The 17,910-nt window shown below is 26.2% G+C and overlaps 1 protein-coding gene across 1 annotated transcript in view; it reads left to right on the top strand.

The window, feature by feature from the left end:
- LOC129962948 (dynein axonemal heavy chain 2-like) overlaps nucleotides 1-17,910 on the top strand; it is a 127,108-nt gene that overhangs the window by 72,565 nt on the left and 36,633 nt on the right. The window contains exons 41-53 of the mRNA XM_056076951.1: nucleotides 410-634; nucleotides 853-957; nucleotides 1,672-1,860; nucleotides 3,938-4,154; nucleotides 5,194-5,343; nucleotides 5,963-6,130; nucleotides 7,667-7,827; nucleotides 9,205-9,314; nucleotides 9,572-9,707; nucleotides 10,323-10,459; nucleotides 13,194-13,404; nucleotides 13,741-13,857; nucleotides 15,786-15,927. Of these exons, the coding sequence (XP_055932926.1) occupies nucleotides 410-634; nucleotides 853-957; nucleotides 1,672-1,860; nucleotides 3,938-4,154; nucleotides 5,194-5,343; nucleotides 5,963-6,130; nucleotides 7,667-7,827; nucleotides 9,205-9,314; nucleotides 9,572-9,707; nucleotides 10,323-10,459; nucleotides 13,194-13,404; nucleotides 13,741-13,857; nucleotides 15,786-15,927 (2,068 nt within the window). The remainder of the gene's footprint in view (nucleotides 1-409; nucleotides 635-852; nucleotides 958-1,671; nucleotides 1,861-3,937; nucleotides 4,155-5,193; nucleotides 5,344-5,962; nucleotides 6,131-7,666; nucleotides 7,828-9,204; nucleotides 9,315-9,571; nucleotides 9,708-10,322; nucleotides 10,460-13,193; nucleotides 13,405-13,740; nucleotides 13,858-15,785; nucleotides 15,928-17,910) is intronic.

Below are 17,910 nucleotides of genomic sequence, written 5' to 3' on the forward strand. Positions count from 1 at the left end.
GGAAATGATAATGAAGAAATTTCGAACAATATTTGAGACAGTTCAAAAGGGACTAACGTTTCAAGAAAATATCACATACAATGTGTTTTAAATTTTAAGAAAAATTTTATATAAAAATGCTGTTTTTAAATTAATATTATGAAAAGCAAGATTATAGACTTTCTTACAGTTTCAGATATTTGGGAAAGTTAGTAAATGGACGATAAATGTTAACTATTTGTTGTTGTTTTTCTCTCGTTTTTATATCTTAATTTACAAATTTCCATTTAATGAATTTTCTGTATAACGAAATTTCAAGAGGAGCAATGTGACTTCATTAGATAGATATTCAAATTAATTTATATTGTAAATATAAATTATTTTATTTTATCTTTTTTTGTATTTTATCTTTTTTTTTCCCTTGAAATAGGTTTCATCCTTTTTACTGCAACAAATACTTGAAAGACAATTGAACAAAAAGGCTGGAGGATTATTATTGCCTCAATTTGGTAAAAAAATGGTCGTGTTTTTAGATGACATTGACGAAGGTAAAACTGATGAGTTTGGCTCTCAATCATCACTAGAATTGCTTTACATGATTCTTGATGGAGCATTTTGGTATAATAGAGATAAATGGATACTCAATCATTTGCAGGTATTTTTAAAGTCAAGTTGTTAATATTTTCATTATTATTTTTAATGCTTATTTATTTTTACAAATAAATGAAATTATTAGAAATGAAAGCTTTTCTCACTTTCAAATGTAGTTCAAAGACCTGTACTCAAATGTTTATTTTTATTTGTTAAAGTATATTGCAACAAATATTCAATATGCTGTTTGCATTTTCATAATACGCAGTTTCCACATTTTAGAATATAAGTTTCTTAGCTTCTGCAAGATCTCCATGTAGTTACCAGAACAAAATTCCTGCACAACTTCTCAACCGTTTTAGTATTATCAATGTTTTGGCTCCTCAGGTAAAATATTTTGCTTTTCATGCTTATAAAATTTAACTCTAATTTAAATATGACACTATAAGTAGCAATTTCTGTAATTTTTAATTATTATGGAAAGCATTAATCTCAAAATTTCATCTCAAAATCTGTTCTTAACCGGAGGGAAAATAAGCCTGAAATTCGGTAGTTAATTTGCAGCAAAAATGAATATAAAAGTCATTTGAAGTATAAAATAAAATTCAGTGTTGCAGAATTTGTATATTTCGTTTTTTCATTTCTTATCTTTCTCGTTTTTTTATTACTATTCTATTGTTGAATTCTGCATTTCATTCTATATTAATTTGAAATCTTATTCTGCATAAACTGCATTGTAGAACTCTATTAATAGGGAGTTCTTCCCGTCAATGTTAAATAATATGTAACTTTTTTAAGTTATTATAAACAGTTCTTAGTGATAAATATTTGTATTTGGTTCTTTCATAATACTTTCTTTATTTAACAAGATCATAATGAACATCATAATGAATGAATGGTGGTTGTTTTTTTTACATGATTCTCTTTATATATTGACCTTATCATGCTATTCCATTTCAAACTAAAAGTTCGTATTATAAGTTTTTTAGAATTAGTTTAAGCTAACTTTGCCCCCACAAAATACTTGAATAATATATGCCAAAGTCACAAAATTTGGCATTTTATAGTTCATTGGAATTCTAATTATATTTTCCATTTCAGGAATCTCAAATGAAGCATATTTTTATATCACTCCTAAAGCAAAAATTTTCAGATTCAAACATCGAGATTCGCCGAACTTTAAATGCTATTACTTTAGGATGCACGGCTATTTATAAATCAATGAAAAACTTCTTCTTGCCTGTGTCTTCAAAACTTCATTATGTATTTGGTTTGAAAGATGTAAAAAAAGTAAGGATTTGTAGATATTTTATTAAAATATTTGTTGCGTCCACATTAATATTCATTTTCTTTTTGTTTTGAAATCTTTTCGGATATTTTTTTTCTATGAAAATTTGCATTAATAACTTTTTATTGTAGAGCTATTTTAGTCATTACTTAATAAATGGACAGAACTAACAAGTAGTACATAAAATGAAATTATAGTTATTTTTAAACTTGATAGTACTTGCTGATATCAGAGTCAGCCTTAAGAGGAGCAGGGTCCGATTTAAAAATATTATTATTATTATTTTTATTTTATGTTTTAAGAAAATTTAGAATTATTAGAAGAAGAAAATTTAGAATTAAGAAGGAAAAAATCAACCTGAATGTTTTTCCTTCAACTTTGTAATATGCTTAGAAAATGTTGGTGTACTATGCGCTTACTGCTATAATGATAACAATTATATAAAGAGTTCTTTTCTCTAATTAGAAAATAAAATTTAATATGAAATTAAAATTTTGGTGATAAGAACACATCACATTTTTCATTTACTTAAGTTACATTTTTCAATTACAGTTTTTACATAACCATGAACAAATAAACTGACAGACAGTCAACCCTTACATGAATTTGGTTCAAAATATGTTACGTTTCTACAATTATTTTTATAAAACCATATGTAAATTTAATTTATTTAGCTCTTATGGTTTTTGAATTATACGTACAGACAGACATTAGACGGATTTCATGCAGACGAACTTCATTTAAAATTTTAATTCATATATGCAATTTCCCTAGATACGTTTGAGTTATCATGTTAGACCGATTTAATTCCAAAAATATATTTTTTTCTATCTGTTAAAGGTCTGAAACTTGGAGAGTCGTCTAGTTCTCAAGGTTGATTTTATTGAAGATTGCAATATTTTCTTTTGCACATTTTATATGCTACAAATAAATAAAAAAAAAGTTCTCGAATTCTTCAATTGAATTCAATCCATTTGGAAAGGCACATGCATTCGTCCTGCTTCATCCGACTCTAATAATATTGTTAAATTAAAATGTGGGTAAACAATACTCTGATACTGAGCACCATAAGTGTGGAACCCAACTGGGAATAATTGGTTCAATAGGCCAGATCTAGTTGATATAATATTAATTTTAAAATCTATTGAAAATTGTTCAGAGGGAAACTTGAAGTGCTTCCATCACATCTATCCAGGACAAACTCTAACCAGCACATCTGTAACCTATTTGAAGCACATCTATCCAGATATTTTATCAATTTTTTTTTAAATTTTGTGTTGCATAATTTTATTGAATCATTCTTTTCCACTCTTAAAATGCCTTAATTATTTAAAGAACATCTATTGTTAAATATTTAATTTGCAAACTCTGAACTTTATGATAGAAAGCAGTGTTCTGTTGCATTTCAGTCTGGAATTTAAGATAAAAAACGCTGAGTGCTAGAAACTCTAAAATTTTTAACTTCAGATTATTTCTTTCGCCTAGGATCATGATGACATGGCTGCAGAATTCTTTTCTGCATGAATAGAAAGTTGCAAATATGAATATTAATTGTGCTTTGTTCTATTAACAGAATAATTGAAAATAAATTTGAGAACAGTCAAATCTTGTTGATCCACTTTGCATTTTTGAAGCGAGGAATGCAATTCATGTTTCACCTTTATCAAATGAAAGTTTAAAATCATAGTAGTATTTTGATAATTTCTCAATATGAGATTAATTTTAGACAATCATTGAATTTTTTGTTTATTAGGCAAAAAATAATGTTCTATAGAATCAAATTATTTTTTTGTTTCATTAAGTTGATATTTCATTACATGGGTATTTAATGGAAAAAAATATAATGAAACCTAGAAGATAAATTAATAAAGAATTTAAAAGGATGTAAGTTTAACATATGATGCAACAAAATATGAGATTTCGTATCTTCAAATTTGCGGAAAACGTATTGACTTTGATAGCTTTAAAAGGCCAGATAGAAATGTCATTGAATAACAGTTTTTCAAAATTAAAAACATAATCAAAAACATTTCAAAATTAAAAAGATTATTTTAACAATAATAATTTTTCAAATTACAGGTATTGTATAGAATTTTGGATATAAATCCAGAAATGCTTCATGACAAAATTGCTTTGACTAAATTCTGGTTTCACGAATGCACTCGAGAATTTTCCGATCGTTTTATTAATGCTGGAGAAAAAGAAGAGTTTTTTAATATACTTGAAGATGTTACTGATAAAGAATTCTTGATAAAAATGAAGGATCATTATAAAGAACCTGAAAAACTTAAGTTTTGTATGTTTATTTTAAAATATTGCATTTAAGAGTTTTATTACTTTATGTATCAATATATATATATATATATATATATATATATATATATATATATATATATATATATATATTTAAAATTATTTATTTTGATTTGAAGTAAAATATAAATTTGCACACTTTTTAATGTTTATACTTTTCTTCAATAAAATAAGACATTTGCATACTTTTCTAATATTCTTATAAACACTTATCTAAAAAATATTCACATTATAGATTTATTAAATATAATCCTTTTGAATCTCATGCTATTGCTTATATTTTCTCAATGTTTTAACCGTTTAATTTCCCATATTATTAGAATTAGAAATATTTATTTATAATAATTTTTCAATACCTGATAAATATTTAGGCAACAGAGTTTTTTATATAATTTTTAAAAATTTATTTTTCTGAAAAGAAGGGCCAATTTCTATCCGTCAAGGAATTAACTTTTTTTGTTTGATACTTACCTAATGTTTTGCCACTTGATTAATTAAAAGGAAATTTGATAATTAGATTCATAGAGTTTCAAAATAAAAGAAGGCTATTATTGTGGCTTTTTTTAATGTGAATTAATATTTAATGATTTCATTGCTTACAACTTATTAATGCATTTGGAAATTTGGTTCATTAAATATCATTGGAAAAGAAGCTGCAATTTTAAAGAAATGTTACATAATAAAAACTATGTAATTATATCCGTTTTAGAGTTAAAGGATAAAGCATTTCAATTAAAAAGTTTGATATTCCTTTAAACAGTTAATTGAAATGTATGAACTACATTGTCAAATTTTTTACTTACATAAAATAAAATTAACAAATTCAAAATATTGGGTCCAACATAAAAATAAGAATTTAATATTTTCTCTAGTGTTACTTATTCAAGTTCAGAAATTATCTCTGAATATGAAATATATAATTACGTTACACAAATTTCATATTAAGTTTTCTTTACTAGTTAATAAATATTGTTGTCCTGATATTGATTCATGTGATTTCATTTTCTGTTTTTAAAATATAGTAAAATCTGACGGTGACGATAAAGGTTACGATGAAATGCATGATCCTGCTTTCTTGAAATATTATTTTGAAAATCAAATAGATGAAATTAGAAAAATTGAAGAGAGTTTTTCAGATGCATTTGTTCTGTTTGAAGACAATATTAACCATTGTAAGTTTTATATTTCATTGTAAGTAGTTTTTCCAGCTTTCTAATAATTTCTTTATTGATTCTTTTACAAATTCCTAATAGACGATTATTTAACGCTGGTTTTATTTTACATCCATTGTATTTTAGTTATTAAAAGATTAAAAATGTTTAATAATCAAATAATATTTGCTGCAACATATTAAAACAATATTTAGATGCAGAGATTGTTAAGTAGAATGCAATGATATGATACAATTTATGTTTATTTCTTTAAGAATTTTGTGTCAATATTTCTTTAAAAAATTAATATTGCTTCTGGAATAACGCTTAAAAGATAAAAATTAGCTAAGATTAACATGAGAAAATTAAAGGTGGCTTTTAACGATTATTTAAATTTTATTTCTTGCACTTGAAAGGACCAGTTTAATGAAATAATATTAACAGAAAAATATTTAAAATATTAAAGGCAATTATTTCAGTATTAATATCTGTACGATTAGATATTAATATTCAAGAATACTAATTTTTCTAACTTGAAGAAAACATTAAAATATATCCTCACCCTTTCCTTGCCTAATATAGATGAACCTATGCGTCTTATAAAACGCCATCACCAAATAATGATAATATTTCATTTTAGTATGTCGTATTATGAGAGGAATCGAAAATTCTTATGGAAATATGCTTTTGCTGGGAGCTACTGGAACTGGTAAACGCAGTTTGTCTAGACTTGCAGCATTCATACTGAAATATGAAGTGTTTGAAATGAATTTAGAAGTGAGCTATGGACTACCTGAATTTAAAAAAGGTGCGACTTTTCACATTTTTTTCAAAATCAATTTCTTTATTGTTTAATTGTTAAAGACCAATTATAGGAAACAGAATTCCAATTGAATATAGGGGAGCCAGGGGTAGTTTGTACTATGTACGATTTGCAGTGATTTAAAAAATCTTAATTAGAATTTCCTCCAAGCATGATTCTTCTGACGGATCCTATGGCATCAACACAGTCAGTGTCCAGCCGAAATGGATAGCGTGAAGTTGTGAACACGTGTTCCGTTTTGGTTAGTAAATGTCAAAACAATAATTTCCAAATTTTTATTTAGGATAAGTAAAAGGAACTTTTTAAAAATTTATTTACTTTGTTGAATTAAATTTATTAAAAATGTTTAAGATTCTTTACTAATCACAATATTTTTTTATAAATCAACAGATGTGTCCGAAACTATGCAATGGGCAAGCTGCTAAAAAATAGAACTGAAGATTTATCTTCATTTGCGTTCATATAATTCGATTTTTTGCTTTTACTATATTAACATGCATCCTTCAAGGTCAGAACTCTGCTCTCTCTGTATTCATCCCTCGATACCTGGGTCAGGCGAATATGAAACACTCAGTTTACCATTATAGCAGTCTCTAAGATGATTAAAGCGCTAGCATAATAATGAGCTTTCGTTAATTATTTGTTTTAATTTTTTACAGTTTCTTATGAATTTATCAATATGCTTAAGAGGGGAGAGGTTATTGTTTTGATGTAATATTCTTGAAGAACAGCCAGACAAGATTAGTAATGTTAAAATGGCTTGCAAATAAAATAAATGCTATTAAAAAATTTTTGGAAATAAAATGAGTTGCTGGAGAGCAATGGCGAAGCTATAAAGAAGTGGAGAATTACAGTTGTCCGGCACCGGCCCAGGAGTCTCCATGTTGATTAAATGTTAATACCTTTAAATCATTTCTTAGAATTAAATACGATGGAAGATCGAAAAAAAATAATACTATAATCTAAGTGAATATACATTTGCAAAGCCTCTTATGATGATTTGGAGTAGGAAAGAAATCATATCATGGCCCCAGCCCCATTTATCTTCTTTAGGTCACTGTTATCAGTAGACACCCAAGTGTAGATGTGTTTTTGGAGATAACATAGAATAACTGTTAGAAAGCACTATTCTGGCAATCAAAAATATTATAATGGAATTATGTCTCTCTCTCTATTTTTTTCAAATCTATCGGTTTTATTTTCATGTTGTCATATTTTTTCATTGGATCTCTCTCTCTCTCTCTCTCTCTCTCTCTATATATATATATATATATATATATATATATATATATACTTAGTGATGACTTATTTTTTAAATCCTGCAGTACATTACATCATAAACGATGTTTAATTTAATACATGATAGAAGGCAGTTAACATAAAAAAGTATATTTATATTATATGATATTTGAAGTATATGTTTATATTAGATAGCTGAGACTTCAATGTATTTTAAATCTTTTGATGCCTTTTTAAAACTGCACATGAATTTTTGAAAGGTATTGTTTATTTTCCTTTTAGATCTACGTGATATACTTTATGATACTGGAATAAAGAATAAAAAGATTGTTTTTCTTTTATCTGATGATCAAATAATTGATGACATATTTCTTCATTTTTTGAGCGATATTCTCACAGTCAGTGTGCCATTCGATGTATTCACATCACATGAATTAAAATCGGTTTGTATTTTTTCATCAATGCTTTAATTTTAATATTTATATTAAAATGTTGTTTTTTTTTACTTTTATATACTAATTTCTTATTTTATGTGTATTTTATTTTTTTTTTATACAGTGACAACGCACATAACATGATGCAGTTTATTTTGATGTAATTTCTTGTAAGAAAATAAAGTTGCCAGCAAAAAAAAAAAAAAAACTAATATATTTATTTGCACTAAATGGGTTAATCCTATAAATCTGTTCACTTGCATCTAAATAGATCATCTGCAAGTGCTGATTTTACAAGTGCAAAATCGTCATCCTTTTATACAAATCAAGTTTCCTTTTATTTTTAATATATCTTTGAAGAACGACACGAGTACAAGTATGAGAAGTTGCCTTATAAATGTACAGGCTTTCGTTTTCCTCGAGGTTATAATAACAGTCTGAGATTGAGTTATCTCCATACCGATAACGAACATACCTCCTGGGGAAATGGCTAAATTCTGGCAGGTTTTAGCCTATATAATTCCACATTCAGTCGCTGAGTAACTGCCACGACAACGATCATTCGAATTAAATTTTGGATATCTCCTTTAAGGACATTATTATGCTTTTAATACGTTATGTAATAAATTTATAAGATGAACTCGTTCCAGAAATTTTAATCGTATGATGCTCCGAACCTTGTTAATCAAAACCAAAATTTATATTCTGATTAAATTTTGGGAATGAACTTTAACCATAATTATATTGCTTATAATTTAGTATTTATGCTCAACTAATCATCCATAAAGATTCTATATAAAGATAACGACTACTGTTTTGTTATTTATTTATCACTTAATAGAGAGAAACGGGATTAAAATGGAATCTTAAATTCCATAAAATGTCTATTAAAATCTTTAAATTAATCAAAATTCCTTTTATAAAAAGAGATTTCTCATGAAATCTTAATTTAATTTGAATTAATTTAGCTTAAAAGAATTATAAGAATTTATTTTTTACAAAAACTATGCTAAAACAGAATTTTTTGTAAGTAAATTTATATTGATATACCATAATATTTTATTGTAATTTACCGCTGAATTCAGCGCAATTTCAACTATTCCACTCTTTTTTCATAATTTTATTGTTTAGGACACAAACTAATTGAAATACATAATTATATTGTCTTCAAAATATTTCTTTCTTTCATCCTTATTTTTATATTAATTTAGAACTAGTTACTACTGCCTTAACTGATAGTCTAATTATTATTTTTTTTTACTTAATAAATATGTACTTATGTTTAGCTCGATTAGTTTACTGAAAATATTTAAAGATTTTATTTAATATCATTAAGATTTCCTATTAAATGTCAATTTAATATAATTTTACATTTACAATTTCTAGATGTACTCAGAAATTTCTGGAAGTTCTGGATCTCACGGAGATTTTGTTCAAAACATACAGCAAAACTTGCATATCATTTTATGTGTAAATTATAGTTCACCTTTGTATAGGTAAGGGCAATTGATTTTAAAAACTTTATTTCATTTTAAAAAATTTCAAGGATTATGAGCAGATAATGCCATTTAAATTTTGTTACAAATTACAGACAAATAGCTTAATGTTGTCATCAAAATTAAATAGATTTTGTTTCTATTCATTTTAATTTCAATTTTATTTTAAACCCAATAAAAATATTTTGTTTATAATCTTAAATATAATTAACTTAAAATGTTTGTTAAGAAATCTTTTTTTTTTTTTTTTAACCTAGGACATGCTTTTTAAAATATCCCGCTTTGTATAAAAATTGTACTATAGATTGGTTTAATAAATGGCCTCAGGAAGCGTTAGAAACCATCGCTCTTAAATTTTTACAACATGTGGACCTTAAACCTACTAATGAAGAAGTAAGTAATATTTTATTCTATAAATTTCCTACTACTGTTTGAAAATGTTGTTACTTGTTCAAAACTGTAAATTTTATTTTTCATAATCGTTGATATAATTTCACACTGATATATATTTCAAGCTAATCAGATCAAATAAATAAAGGGGGAAAACAGAAGAATTGTTTAAAATATTTTATCATTCCTTATATATTGTTCAAGATTAAAGGAAAATATTACTGGTGATTTGACATAAAAATTACCTGCTACATTCACTTAAATTTAGACTCTCAAATAATAAATAAATATTTATTTATTCTTAAAAAGACTCATAGTACGCTAATTTTGAAATAATTTTAAATAAAATAAAAATTACCTGCTTCATTCATTTAAATTCAGGTTCTCAAATAATAAATAAATATTTATTTATTATTTATCAAATAAATAAGAGGGAAAAAACAGAAGAATTGTTTAAAATATTTTATTTATATATTGTTCAAGATTAAAGGAAAATATCACTGATGATTTGAAATGAATATTTATATAGATGAAAATAAATATTTATTTATTATTAAAAAGACTCATAGTACGCTAATTTTGAAATCATTTTAAATAAAATACTCTTTTTTTTTACAGAGACTTGGAACATGTTGCAAATTCCTCTCTGAAATGCATATTAGTGCTTTGAAGCATTCTCAGAGTTCTTCAAGTGTGTATGGAATTTCTTTTGAAACATCAAGCACATTTATAAAACTAACAAATACATTTAAGAAGTTAGTACAATTTTTTTTGTTCAACTTATTTGATTGCAATATTGTCTCCGATAAAAATATTTTAAATTATATAAGAAATAGGATTTATTGCAGTAAAACTTAGGCTGTTTTGTTATCAAAGTTTTAATTTATTTATTTTACTTCAGGTTTTTTTCCCCCTTTAGAAGATAATTTCTTCAAAAGTTTGTTATTCAATATTTTATATTTCACGGTCATCTAAAAATCAATGTTATATATTACTATGTCATAGAAATTATTTTAAAAATATTAACAACTAGTCGTCTTAGCCGTCCAGTTGATTCACCAGAAATATTGGTCATATTTGATTTAAGGATAAATCACTTAGATATAATTTCATGTGCATGATTCCGCCAAGTTGTTTGACATTAAAGTAGTGTTATTTTATTTGTCCTTCTTAAACTGTGTACATGACTTACTTTGTTATTGTGTACATGAGGCTTTCTAATGGAGAAAATCTCGTAACATCATTGCGCTTTGAAAACATAAACATCCGGTTTATAAATTTCTTGATATTGCAACTACATTAATTTTTAAATTTGTCTTATTAACTACACAGATATTAAATAAAATCCTTCTTCTTTATTTTGCAACAATGAAGAAAAAAATAATGCGATTTAGTAGTTGTTGAAATAATGAAAACGGTATGAATTTCGGGGTAACAATGTAACCTATTGCTGAAAATCAGACCAAAAAAGTATCTTTTAAAAATTGCCAAACTTTGTCTAAAAATTGCACTATTATTAAATTGCATCATTAAAAAGACATCTTTTTATGTTTTAAAACGATGTAAAATTCCTTTTTGTGCAGTAATATTTGCGGAAAGTATCGAGGAAAAATGCCAAAACTCAGCTTAATCTTTGATTAATTAAAATTTTTTAAAAATTTCTCCGAATTGAACATTTTTATCCTTGAAAGTATATACATTGTAAATAGGGTAGCTGTAGGTCAAACGATATGGCTTGTCGAGCGCCAATGCACACATACAAATATTCATATTTATTATTAGTATAGATAGTAATGTGTGTATATAACTTTCCTTTCAATTCTTTAGAAAACAAATGCAGGATTATTTACTATTGCTATTTAGTTTAAAATTATAAAAAGGATAAGATAGATTTGTGCTTCTCTCAATAAAGTATTTTTGAGAGCTATCAAATTTTGATAAGTATTAATGTCATGTTGCTTTAAAAAATTTACATCAGCGCTGCTTATTGTGTTCATGAAGATAGCTAGTAAAGTTTTCATATCATTAAAAATTTAATTTAATTAATTTAATCTTCTTTAAACTGTAAATTCCCTTTTGCAAGGATATAACTCGGAAATATACCGTTGCATTTACAATAATATTTTCAGTTCAGATGTATGTAAAAATCCGACGTATACTTTGTAGATCAATTTTAAATTCATGTAATTTGCTGTAGTTCAATTGAAAACAAAAACAGCAGTATACTCTCTCTTCAAAAATGTTAGTGACAGTGATACCAGGCTTTTATGCCTAATAACATCCAGGATTCAGAATAGTAAATTTCGTAATGTCTCTGTTCCAATAAAGAAAAGTTGTCAATAGGGAGAAATCGCTAAAGGGGGGAAAATTATTATTGAAAATTTTTTTTTCCCTTAAGTGTTTTTTTTTTTTTTTTTTTTGCCTCGACGGAGGACACTTTACCAGACATGGCTGGGAGAGGGGGGCGGGGCTATATCTGAATGGCCTTCCTCCAATGGCGCTTATTCTATTCATAGTTATCTTAACAAACTATTTTTAAACCGTGGCAGAAATTCAGTCGTGTTATATAATAGCTCTCATTTAAAGTTTACATTAATTTTCCTAATGGAGTCGTGTCTGATGACATCATAGTGCCTTTATAAATTTACTTCGGTAATGTGTCTTCAAACTACATGTTGTGTTTTGCGGTACTCAAACGCTATTTTTTGATTCCTTATTTAAATTGCTTAGATAATTAGCAGAGTTCTTTTCCCTTAGCTTTCAAAAATGGAAGAAAATTGCACGATTCAATGCTTGAGATTACAAGGAAAACCATTGTAGAATTATTATACAAAAAAAAGGAATAATTACATATTGTCAGAATTAAGGAAATATTTGATAATATTACAAAGACAGCTTTTTTTTTTTAATTTTAAAAAATGTAAAATTGAGGTGGGTTTTTTTTTTTTTTTGCAATATTTTGAAGATTATGACAGAAAGAGCCAACATCTTGCTAATTTTTTAATTAATTAAAATGTCGAAAAAAAAAGAACGCTGTTACTTGCTTAAACCTTTGAATTGAATTCAAGTTATTGGTGCTGATAATTTTCTTCTGATAAAACAATTGATAATTTCCAAAAAAATGCAGCAAAACATTGAGGAAAATATTGAACCTCCTCTATATAAAATATTTTATGAATGTCTATCTTTTGAAACATTCCATGAAATCAAAATAAGTCATTTATGATTAATTCCTCTTGAAATTTTTGATTTTTAGTGAATATAAATTTTTTACAGATATCTTTTCATTCAAAAATAATTTATTTATTTTGAATTTACTCTTTTTTTTTTTCGAAAGCTTTTTCGAAACAATCATAACAATTTCCAGAATTTTTATTTCATTATGAAACTTAGCTTAAAACTGTTTATGAAATATTATTTAAAATAACTATTTCATTATTTTCTACTTTTTATTTGAAAATGTTTAATTGTGTTTTTATTTTTTTAAAGAGTTTTAGCAAAGAGACAGCGAATCGTTGAACAAGCATTAAAAAGACTTACTTCTGGATTAGAAAAAATTCATGAAACCCAAGAAAAAGTTAATGAAATCGCAAGAGAAACCAAACAAGCCCAAGAAGAATTGAAAATAGCTGAAGAAGAATGTGATGAAGCTCTTAAAGATATAATATTAAAAAAGGAGATATTGGCCGAAAAGCAAGAGGTAAAAATTTGTTTCTTCATGACAGTATACTAATTTGTCATTTCATAAGCAAAAACATGATCTTGACGCATTAATTTCAAATCAGTTGACGTTATCTGGTAATTAAATATTTATCAACTCTTTTTTTTCAGTAACATGTAAACTGAATATGTTAAAATACTTTTTGGTATTATTTTTGGGATTTGTTTGCTATTTTATTATCATAGATCTTATTTTAGAGTGCAACGCTTCTTATTTATTTGTAAATGTCCCTTTAGAATTTTATCGCATTATGTAAAAATCATCAGTAGTTTATTTTTTTCTGTAGCTCAACACATCTGTGTTATTTTTTTATAGTCTATCCAAGAAAAAAAGATTGAAATCGAAAAGAAAGAAAGAGTTTGTAAAAGAATTGCAATAGCTGCAGAAGAAGATCTGAATGCCGCTCTGCCAGCTTTGGAAGAAGCCCGAAAAGTGAGTCACTTTCTCTTATTTTATAGTTGTTTAGTGTTGCTTTTCCTTTTTTTAATTTTTAAAAATCTTTATAATTTAGATATCACATTGTTTATCAAATTCCTTCTCCACCAAAACAAGCAATTGAATAATGTTGATTCTATGCCTTAGTTACATGTTCTCCAATGCATACAATGAACAGGGACAACTTAACTAATTTTTGAGAGTAAAAAAATGTTTTTGTATTCCTATCAAACTCTTGCGACAAAAAGAAAAGAATCAATGATTCCATCGCATAAAGAAAAAAAATTATGACAATCCTTTTGCAAGTTTTAATCCTTATCAATTGTTTATAAGTTCATTGTTTTTATTTTGAGTGTGTTGAGCAGAGATTTTTGGTAATCCATTCAAATGATTCGAAAATTCATTAATTTAAACATAAGTAAAAACAACTTATTTTGTGTAAGAGGTCGTTTTAGATTTAAATTTTGTATTAAATTTCAATTTAACGATGCAAATTGGCAAAATTTTCTCAGAGATATGAGAAAAAAATTGAGCAATTTTGCCAATCTAAAATTTGGCCTTTTTCTCAAATTCTTCTATATATTTTTTAAATAATGGGTTTTTCGAGTTTATTTTATAAGCATTAGACGCAATGGGATTTAATTGAGAAAATGGGATTTAATGAGGAATCAAAATTATAATGACGCTATCTTACAATTGGCTTTCCCTATTGCGGTTAATAAAATTTGGAGAAATATTTGAAAGTTGTAATATTCCTGTGAAGAATCGTTGAGATTAAAAATGTAGTATTTTCTGTCGAAGAAATTAAACCATTAGATTATAATGAGCAGTGATGAGGAAGATGAGATCCTCAAATAAATCCTTATTTGTGCAAACTGATGAATGCCCGTGATTCTCATTATGAAAGATTTCTTAGATTCTTTGGATTAAGAAATTCTATTGTTTTATAGTTGATTGGAAATGACCAAACCCTTCCAAGTACTTCTACGGTAATTCAAATTGGCTAGTTCATAAATGGAATGTTATGATGAATGAATGCTGTTATGATCATTCAGAGGAATGATCATAACAGCAGATGAATCTGATGATGCATTTTCTTTACACATTTAACGAACAGGATGAAAGCTGAAGATTATAATGACCCAGCACGGCTATTTAAAAGCAAGACATGGAATGTTTATCGGAGTAAGTTTTTGGGGAAAAGAAAGAATGTCAAACATTTTATTGGTCAGTTTTTTTATACAATATTTATTTACAATGAAATTACCACTGATGTAAAATGTGTTTTTATATTTCAAAAATCATTTTTCTCGTACATGTTTTTTGGGAATTTCGACTTGTTTTAATACAGTTGGTAAAGTTCCCCATTTTCCTAGGTAATTTTGACGACACGTCTTTTTTTTAAAGTATAGAAATGTTTTCTTAAATTGTCTTATTTCCAAAAAACGTAAAACTGATTGTCTTATTTCCAAAAAACGTAAAACTAGAGCTCAGCACTAATGATGATTTTTAAGTATTTTTTATTACATTTGAGAGAAAAAAAATCTGGCAAAATAGTCCCGGTTTACAAGTTTTCTGAGTGATTGAAGTGCTTAATTTTTCAATAAGTCTTAAGCTATGGCCAAGTATTGCTTCATTACTACACAAATATTTTCAGTTCATTGCAAATTGACTAACATTCCTGACAAAAACATGTCCTTTTCTTTTTTAAAATAGTTTTTAAAATTTAATACTTAGTTTTTATTTATTGTTTGTCTTTCATACAGAGAAATTTATAACTGGAAAATTTGAATTGCATTCCCGTTATTTAATAAAAAAAATATCACAATATTTTATTTATTTCACATTCAATAAATTCTGGTTTGTGTTTGTTATGCTTTAACTTTGACAGATTTAAATGGCCACATTTCATTAATGTTTAATAGGCGTTGGAAGCATTAAATAAAAGAGATATTGGAGAAATTAAAAGCTATGCAAAACCTCCTGTCTTAGTTGAAATCGTCTTAGAAGCTGTTATGATTTTGCGGAATTCAGAACCATCTTGGGCGGAAGCTAAGCGTCAATTAGGTATGTGTTTCTATTTATTGCTGTCAATTATGAAAACTTTGCCAAAAGTCGCTCAAAATGTGTTTCATTTCTCAACATATAAATAGTATCAAATTGACTATTTTCCGAATTTTAAATTTCAAGGATATTATATGTTTTAAGATATTCTAAAAAGGAGGTTGCTCACTTATTCTTTTATGTTGGTTCTTTATTATCTTCCTCTCTTTATCCTTCTTTTTTATTTAATACTAGCCGCCTTTGGCGACCAGCAGGTTCGCCAATCTTAATGTTCGTTAAAATTTTAATAATTAAATATTTTATGCAATTCCATCTTTAATAGATTCTTTAGCAAAATATTTTAAAACTTCAAATTTTGATAGTCATATAATTCACTCATAATATTAAAAAGGCCTTCAGTCATAACGTGATATGTATCTCTCTCATTTTCTGTTACCCCTCGTAGAATTTATGCTTTAAATTAAAGTGTAAATGATTCATCTGCAATTAATATAATAATATTTTTTACTGAAACAAAGCATTTTTTTTAATAATATGATTACTGATAATAGAGTCACTGAGCGTTTAAACTTTATGGGCACTAAAGAATATCTTTCTTAATTTATGTAATATCTCAAGAATTTGTCAAAAAATTTTCTCAGATTCATCATGAACAGATCGATTAATGAACAATGTTTCATTTTAAATGCATTAAACACTAAGAAAATAAAATGAATCGTTTAAAATAATCGGTCTAAAACAGGTTTAAAAAAACTACTTAAAAAACGATGTACTTAAAACTATAAGCATATACAAAAAAAATATATAACTAACATAAATACAATTTAATTACAAAAGCATGCAACTAACCTAAAAATAATTTAAATCATTGAAAACAGGTTTAAAAAAAACTACTTAAAAAACGATGTACTTAAAACTATAAGCATATACAAAAAATATATAACTAACATAAATACAATTTACTTACAAAAGCATGTAACTAACCTAAAAATAATTTAAATCATCTGTTGAAAGTGGTTGTCATGACAACAATCAGAACAATGCGCATGCGTGAATTTTCTTCGGAAACTTCTTTTCCCTTTCCAAATGTGTTGCCATAGAAACCGGCGCACAGCTGTTTACACGTTTATGTTTGTCTATTCAGATTTTATAACATCTAATCAGAGTAACGGTGAATATCAGTGTGTTCGTGTTCGTCAATAAATGTTAATTTTTTTAATAACATGATTAACGAAAACAGAGTCACTGAGCATTTAAACCTTATGGGAACTAAAAAATATCTTTCTTAATTTATGCAATATCTCAAGAATTTGTCGACCAACCGGTTCGCCAATCTTAATGCTCGTTAAAATTTTTATATTTAAATATTTTATGCAATTCCTACTTTAATAGCTTCTTCATCAAAATATTTTAAAACTTCAAATTTTGATAGTCATATAATTCACTCATAATATTATAAAGGCCTTCAGTCATACGTAATATGTATCTCTCTAATTTTCTGTTAGCACCCGTAGAATTTATGTTTTAAATTAAAGTGGAAAGAATTAATCTGCAATTAATATAATAATATTTTTTACTGAAACAAAGAATTTTTTTATAATCTGATTAATGAAAATAGAGTCACTCAGCGTTTAAACTTTAGGGGCACTAAAGAATATCCTTTTCAATTTACGTATTATCTCAAGAATTTGTCTACAAAATTTTCTTAGATTCATCATGAGCAGATCGATTCATTAACAATGTTTACTTTTAAATGCATCAAACACTAAGAAAATGAAACGAATCGTTTAAAATAGACAGTTTAAAACAGGTTTTAAAAAAACTACTTAAAAACGATGCACTTAAAACTATAAGCATATACAAAAAATATATAACTAACATAAATACATTTTAATTACAAAAACATGCAACGAACCTAAAAAAAATTTAAATCCAGTCCGCATCCGTTGATAATAATTCGTCAACACAATGCGGAATTCAGAACAC

Source organism: Argiope bruennichi, chromosome 3 (genome assembly GCF_947563725.1).
Source record: "Argiope bruennichi chromosome 3, qqArgBrue1.1, whole genome shotgun sequence".
NCBI lineage: Eukaryota > Metazoa > Arthropoda > Arachnida > Araneae > Araneidae > Argiope > Argiope bruennichi.